The sequence below is a fragment of the Protopterus annectens genome, chromosome 17.part0 (assembly GCF_019279795.1).
Source record: "Protopterus annectens isolate FY-2018-M chromosome 17.part0, PAN1.0, whole genome shotgun sequence".
Classification (NCBI taxonomy): domain Eukaryota; kingdom Metazoa; phylum Chordata; order Ceratodontiformes; family Protopteridae; genus Protopterus; species Protopterus annectens.
The window spans coordinates 316760431-316767613 of record NC_056751.1 but is presented as its reverse complement, the minus strand read 5'-3'; the positions used below and the strand labels follow the sequence as shown (position 1 = coordinate 316767613).

General features: G+C 41.1%; 1 protein-coding gene across 2 annotated transcripts in view; it reads left to right on the top strand.

Annotated features, from left to right (window-relative positions):
- Positions 1 to 7183, top strand: part of GATD1 (glutamine amidotransferase class 1 domain containing 1) — a 519450-nt gene that overhangs the window by 106936 nt on the left and 405331 nt on the right. For both annotated transcript variants that reach the window (XM_044059715.1, XM_044059716.1), the window contains exon 2: positions 3700 to 3776. In XM_044059715.1, the coding sequence (XP_043915650.1) occupies positions 3700 to 3776 (77 nt within the window). The remainder of the gene's footprint in view (positions 1 to 3699; positions 3777 to 7183) is intronic.

Genomic DNA, 7183 nt, shown 5'->3' with positions numbered 1-7183 from the left:
ATAGGGTTGCCACCTGACTCTCTCCAGTTCTGGCGTGTGTGTGTGTGTGTGTGTGTGTGTGTGTGTGTGTGTGTGTGTGTGTGTGTGTGTGTGTGTGTGGTGGTGGGGCTTGAAAATGGTAAATGCATTGATACTTTACAAAAAAAAAAGATTTTCTGACTTTTCTCTAAATGTCACATAAATCTTTGATACTACATTTAAGTTAACATATAAACTATTGTAAATAACATTTAAAGCTTAGCATTTCAGTACTGTGTGGCTGCTTATGTAAATTTGTCAGAAGAGTTGACAATTGCCTTTAAACCCCTGACTGATCTAATTGCTATGAAAGGGGAGTGTTAAGTTCTCCTCCATTCTGCAATAAAAACAGTGGGAAACAGTTCCACAGCTTTCTGTCTTTTTTATATCACCTGCTGCATTCCTGACATTACCAGGATTAACTGCCTATCCAAGATTGACAGCAGTGCCTGACAGGGTAAACTACAGGTTTAACTGTGTCTTTGATATGTCATGCGGGTGGAGACGAATTTCTCTGCAAATTATGTGAGAAGTTAAAAACAAATAGCTGGGCTTTCCCTTCCTTTGACTCCAATGCAAGGAAATAAAAGTTTTAAAAAGTACAAGCAGGTTTCTGGTAAGCTCACATTGCTAGAACCATATTGTAGGGAGAAAAGAAACCTAACAACTGAGTTAAACTTTATGAGAGGGTGAGTTTTCCTTTAATTCCATTGATACTATTTCCAATAGAAAAAAGTTAAAATCAGCACCCTCACAAGACTGGGTACGTTTGTATAAGGCATTGTTGGAGTTCTTTTTCTTTAAGTCATATCTGTGTTCATAAATTCTAACTATAACATTTTTTTCTGTTTTATCTATATAAAATGCATCACATTTGTTACATAAAGCAATATAAATCACTCCACTTAGCATAACTCTTAGTTCTAATGTATTTGTCTCTCCCCACTCACCATCCTTCACATATGGGCACTGTGAACAAGTGGGCAGTATTGTATGCGAAGGGAAAATGATGGAAATTTTGGAGGATAATACTAAATATGCAAGAGTATCTATCAGCAAAATAAATGTAGCTTATAGAAGAATTTATGTTTAAATGACTTGTTGGAGGGACTTGTAGATCTGGACACATACAGATTTCTATATATTCTACATAATGATAAACCGAGAGTTCCCTCTATAGTTGGCATCCCAAAAGTGTATAAAAATACAATAAACCTACCCCTTAGACTTATTGTATCTGCAGAAAGTTCTGTCATGGCAACCTTAGCCAAGTTTTTGCATGTGAAGCTTAAAAAACTTTCACTGATGGGAAGAAATACACTGAAAGATTCTTGGGGTTTATTGAGGATGGTTAACCTTAATTTATATGATGACAAAATGATCTTTATTGCAATAGATGTAACTGATTTGTTTACATCCATAGCACACAATTTAGGACTGGAATGATTCAAGGAAGCCCTGTCAAGTTATGATGAACTCACAAACAGTGAGTTTCGTACTTGTTTGATTTTGATGGACTTGGTGCTGAAAAATAATTTTTTTCGAGGCGGAATTTTTTCAGCAGCTTAGGGGTGTAGCAATGGGGGCAAGGTGTACGCCCACATATGCAAACATTATTATTTCTTATTGGGAACAATTACATATATTTAATTCAGAATATAAGAATCGTTGGAGTCTATATAGGTGTTATTTGGATGATATACGTTTAGTTTGGGTAGACTTGGAAAGCAAGTTTGTAGAATTTAACTATATTTCTAGTACTACTACTTTTTGGAGGTTTACTTATGAGATTAAGTAAATGAAATAAATTATTTAGATCTTGCTATTCAAAAATATAATGGTAAGTTTAAATCTAAAGTTTATAGAAAAGAAACCTTTTCTAACACATGCCTGTATTATACAAGTGGACATCCTTTTTATCAAAAAAGAGGTTTAGTTAATGGTCAAGTTGTAAGAGAGAGCAGAATGATGTCTGAGGAGGAGATTTTGTACTGGAATGTCAGTTTTTGATTGACATGTTTAAAGCAAGAGGTTATCCAGAAAATGTATTGTTTGAGGTTCAGGAAGAGGTGTTGAAAGGCAGAAAAAACAAGCTTGCACCCCTCCTAGGGAAAGATAGTACAGGTATTGACCAAAATGGTATGGGTAATGGGGTAAGTGATGCAACATATAAGGATGCATTGGTAGTTAATTATGATGGTGATGTAGTGTTAATTAGGAAAATAATAGAAAAGGAATTGGCAAAGTCGGCCAGTATCTTGGATCTAGACATTATCTTTGGCAATCCTTTGAAAGCCATTTACAGGAAGAGTTACAGTATAAAAATATATTGGAAAACAAGTTATTAGACGCATCTATTAAACAAGGTAAGATAAGCACTTACAGATGTGTTTCTTGTTCACAGTGCCCATATGTGAAGGATGGTGATGTATTACATTTAGTGGGGAGAGACAAATATATTAGAAGTAAGGGTTATACTAACTGTAATACAAGTTGAGTGATTTGTATCACTTTATGTAACACATGTGATGCATTTTATATAGGTAAAACAGAAAGAAAATTTAGAGTAAGAATTTAAAGAAAAAGAATTCCAACAATGCCTTATACAAACATGCCCAGTCTTGAGGATGCTGATTTTAACTTTTTTGTATTGGAGATAGTACCCATGGATTTAAGAGGAGGGCCATGGGAGACCAGACTTGAATACAGGGAATTGTATTGGCAGATAGTACTGGAAGCCAACAAATTCCCTGGTCTAAATGATATTGTTTCCTTGGCACCAATAATTAAGCTTAGGGCAGCTAAACTTAATTTCATTGAATGGCCACTAGGTAGAATTTTAGGACAACTTGAATTTTTAAGTATGTAGTTTATGTATATTATGTTGGTGAATGAACTTAAACGGTGTTTGATTTATTTTAAAATAATATTTTGCCTAGAGTTTATTTTAAAATGTTTGACAATAATATTTTAAAATGTTGGACAATAATGTTGTATGTGTGTATTAATGCTAAAGTTCTTTAGTTAGATACAGTCTGTGCAAGAAGTTAATGTTTATATGTTTTAAATGTTTAATTTGATTACTTGAATAATTGATGGTTTTGTTGTATAAAGAGGATTGTGGGGAGTGGTATACTTGCATCTGATGAAGTTTTGGCTAAGACAAAAATGTGGTGATATGTTAAGTGTTAGTGTATTTTTGTTGTTTTGTAGGCTTTTATACGTGTTCATTAAAGTTCCACCAATTAAAGGATCGTGGTTTGTCCCTCCAGAGTGCCTTTGTTCAGTATTTTTAGTGGTGGTGTATTTTGGGCACTTTTCTACTTTGTTTTTGAAGTTGAGAGACATGCTTATGGGTGAATGCTAAAGATAGATATAAATATTTGGCACAAGGCTACACTACAGTTTTTGTCGTGTCAGTTACCAGTTTGTCATTTTATTTACTGTATTTTTGTTGAAATTCTTTTCAGTCATGCTATGTGTTCTAGCAAAAAAGTGCTAAGTGTTGTTTTTCTAATGGAAGTATGATCTTCATGCAATCCTGAAAAAGAGTAAACTAAATGAAAGACTTCGAAGTTGTTGTATTTCCATGCTTAGTCTTTATTTTGAACTTTTGCATAATACTGAGTTTGCAAAATGTTGGTTTGTTGCTATTTCATGTGTATATTTTTTGTTCTCTAGGTGTCTCTGCACAATCTTTTATGCATGCCTTCACATTATGTAGCACAGCATTTAATCTGCAAATTGCCACTCCTGGGGTAAGTAGTTATGCAACTACCTGCAAAATGATTTTTGTTTGTAAACATATTGTTTCCTTTCTTCATGCCAGCTTCACATTTCATGTAATACACAGCCACTTGGACTTCTTGCAATACACTTAACTTCTCTTTAGGTATGTAACTGTTTCCACATAAATATTTGTATATTTCAGTTAGCTGTGTAATCCCCAGTAGTGCTGCTATTTGCATCTTTTTGCAGTTTATTATCTTTTTATTTTAGTTTAGTTTATATTTCTTTGCACTTTTCACTCTTCCTCCATGGCTTCCAAGTATTGTAGCATCTGCCATTTTCAGGCTTTGGGTTAGGTATTGCCCAGGCAGCCATCATGACTTTGTTTTTACTTTAAACCCTAGCCTGTAAACTTTGCATACGCTTTGTTGTGTTAAAGTGGTAGCCATGTAAGAATCCTAACATGTGTCTGTCACTCACTTCAGTGGTTGACATAACTGACATCCTCTCTTGATGTCTTGTCAGCAGACCCCTCTTGTCAAGTCTTCAGTCTCCACTTGAGATATGTAATGAAGATTGTACCCCAGAGACATATGCCCTTTTTCATACCACAGAGAGTGTAGAACATATGTACTCATCATTCCTGCCCCTTTCCTGGCCAGGTTCTCATGTCCTTGGCCACTCATCAAACCTATGTCAGCTTGGGTCGGATGATGGATGTTTTTTTTTCTTTTAAGTAAGTATTCTGTTTTTTTTTTTTCCCCTAGCTTTGTGCTCTCCTTGTCATGGAGCTGTTTGCTGTTACCAAGCCTGTGTTCCCTTGCTGTTTGATATTGCTACACTACCATCTGTAGCCTATCCCACGAAGACTGCGTACTATTAGAAGTCTCAACATCCTCATTTTGACTTACTAGCAGTTTATCATCATGGTGTGAGCTTGGCGGTTTTACAGAGGGTGTTAATCTAAGAAATGATAAGTTGTCAATCTCGCCTTCTTTCTTGCTGGATGGGTTCGGAGCTGAACCTCGGCTCCGACTCAGCCTATAGTAAAGCTCGAGAGCTAATTTTACCGGCTCGAGGCAGCCCTATATCCCATGATGCTAGGCGGTAACTACCCAGAACTCATTTGCCACTTTCGCTAGCGAGGTGCTCTTTTTACCGGCTCGCAGGTTAGTGAATAATTTTAAGAAAAATCTTAGTTTTCTACTTAGTTTTCCCCTAGTATAGTAGTATATATTTCTAAATAGGCTAGTTTTTCTGTTATTTTAAATTTTTAGTTCCTATTTTTATCCCTTATCCCAGTCATACTCCCCACCCTAGGTTAGGCCTTAGGCCCTTCCGTTTTATTCTTTAGTTCACTCACAGGAATTCTTAGCTGTGTGAGTGTACCTTTAGTATCCCTGTCTGTTTGAGTGTGCGGGTGTGTGTGTTTTTTCTATCTTTACAATTGTTTTTTTCCTTTCGACAGCAATATGTTGAAAGAGACAAAGGTCTCAGGCTTCAAGAAGTGTGTCAGAAGATGTCGCTGACAGACGGTCACACTTGTGTTTATTGCCTGGGACCCCTGCACCTGCAGGACTCTTGCTCTGTGTGCCATGCATTCAGCCCAAGAGTCCTGCAGGAGCGCAGGAATAAGTTGATCCTGAGGGGCTTATTAAAGCCCGAAGGTTCCCCGGCTAATTCCGTATTGGTGAAGCCTTCGAAGCCACCTAAACCGTCGGCTCCGTGCTCTAAGCCTTCGGATGGTGGCTCACCTTCTGCGACACGATCAGCTCCGGCCGGAGCCGATACCTCTGTATCGCAGCTGCCTACATCGGCTCCGGCCGGAGCCGATGCCTCCAAGACTCAATCTTCACAGTCGGCTCCGGCTGGAGCCGACGTGTCGACGGCTCCATCGGCTCCACCAATCTCGATGCCCTCCTCACGCAAGAGGTCTAGATCTCCATCTCTGGAATCTATCCATTTGGCTCCGAGGTCACCTTTACTCTCGGAGCGGAGCCATTGGAGCCATTCCTCTCTGTCTTCCAGGCTTTCCGATCATGACCTTGAGAGGGTGGTTAGCAGACTATTAAAGTCTCAGGCACTGGCCCAAATGCTTCACAGCCTGTCTCATCAGACAATGGCTTCGTCCATACAACCTACTATTCCTCCTTCGACTCTGCCCCAGTGTTCGGAGCCGGAGCTCCTCGGAGCCATGACCATTGTGATGTCCGAGCCGATACCCCCCCCCTTTGGCTCCGTTGTCTGCTTCGATCTCGTCCATGGTGCCTTCCTTGGAGGGATCTGGGTGCTTGGACTCTCTCACCAGCTCCGAGGGGGTGAGTGGCATCGGACCCTTGTCCGACCCCGTTCTCTCTCTCGGAACATCGGCGCTGGTGAGTTTGGCCCTGACATCGGCTTCGAAGCCATCCCTGTCGGTGCCGGCTGGGGTTCCTAGTTCTTCGGAGCGGGAGCCCTCTGGCCTGCCTGAAAGGGGCGCCTTCGAGGTCATGAGGAGCGTACTGGCCCCAGTGCCTGCTCTACGGTCAGCTCCATCAGCTCCTCCCACTGTAGTGCCTGCTGAGTTCTCTTCCCACTCTCTCGCCCCCGGCCATAGAGATCCATTGCCTCAGGTTTCCCCATTGGGAATATCCTCCTCTTCCGAGGTTTCTCCTGATCGGTCAGCTGAACCCCCGCGTAAGAGGACATGTAAGAGAAAGCATGTGGACTCCCCTGAGTCCGTCACATCTGATACCGACTTGGATGAGTCGGAAGGATCCCCAAGGTCCCCCTCTGAGGATGTCTCCTTCTCTGACATCCTTGAAATCCTTAAACAGAGGGGGAACTGGTCTTCCCTTAATCCTTCTGAAGACGATTCGGTTTACCTGGAGGCTTTTGGTTCTCGACCCTCCACCTCCTTGGTGTCTCCGCCCTTCGACCCCCTTATGGAAGTGGTGGCGCGGAAGGCGTGGACGGCCCCTGATTCGATGGAACCCACCCCACGGAGGCCTTCCAAATTTATAACAGCCGCTACGGATAAGCAAGTTTTATCTAAAGGTGTCCCAGTTGATGCCATGGTGGTGGCGGCAGCCACCAAGAAGAAACTGGCTGATCCTTCAGTGCCTATCCATCCGCCTAACAAGGAATCTAGGACAATGGATAGGTACGGCAAGCAGATGTCCTCGTCCGCGACCTTTGCCATACGGTCGCTGAATTACTTATGTCACTTCACCCGTCTTCAAAGAGACATACTCAAAGAAATGGGTGAGGTTCTACAGGATCCATCAGCTGCTGGGTCTCAGGACAAAATTATCTCACAGCTAGGAACCCTGAATTCCATTGTCAACTCCTCCATGCGGCTTATTTCCTATGCAGCTAATGGAGCGAGTAGGGCCGCAGGCACAGGTGTGGCTTTAAGGCGTCATGCCTGGATGCGGCTTTGCAACTTCGCAGACCC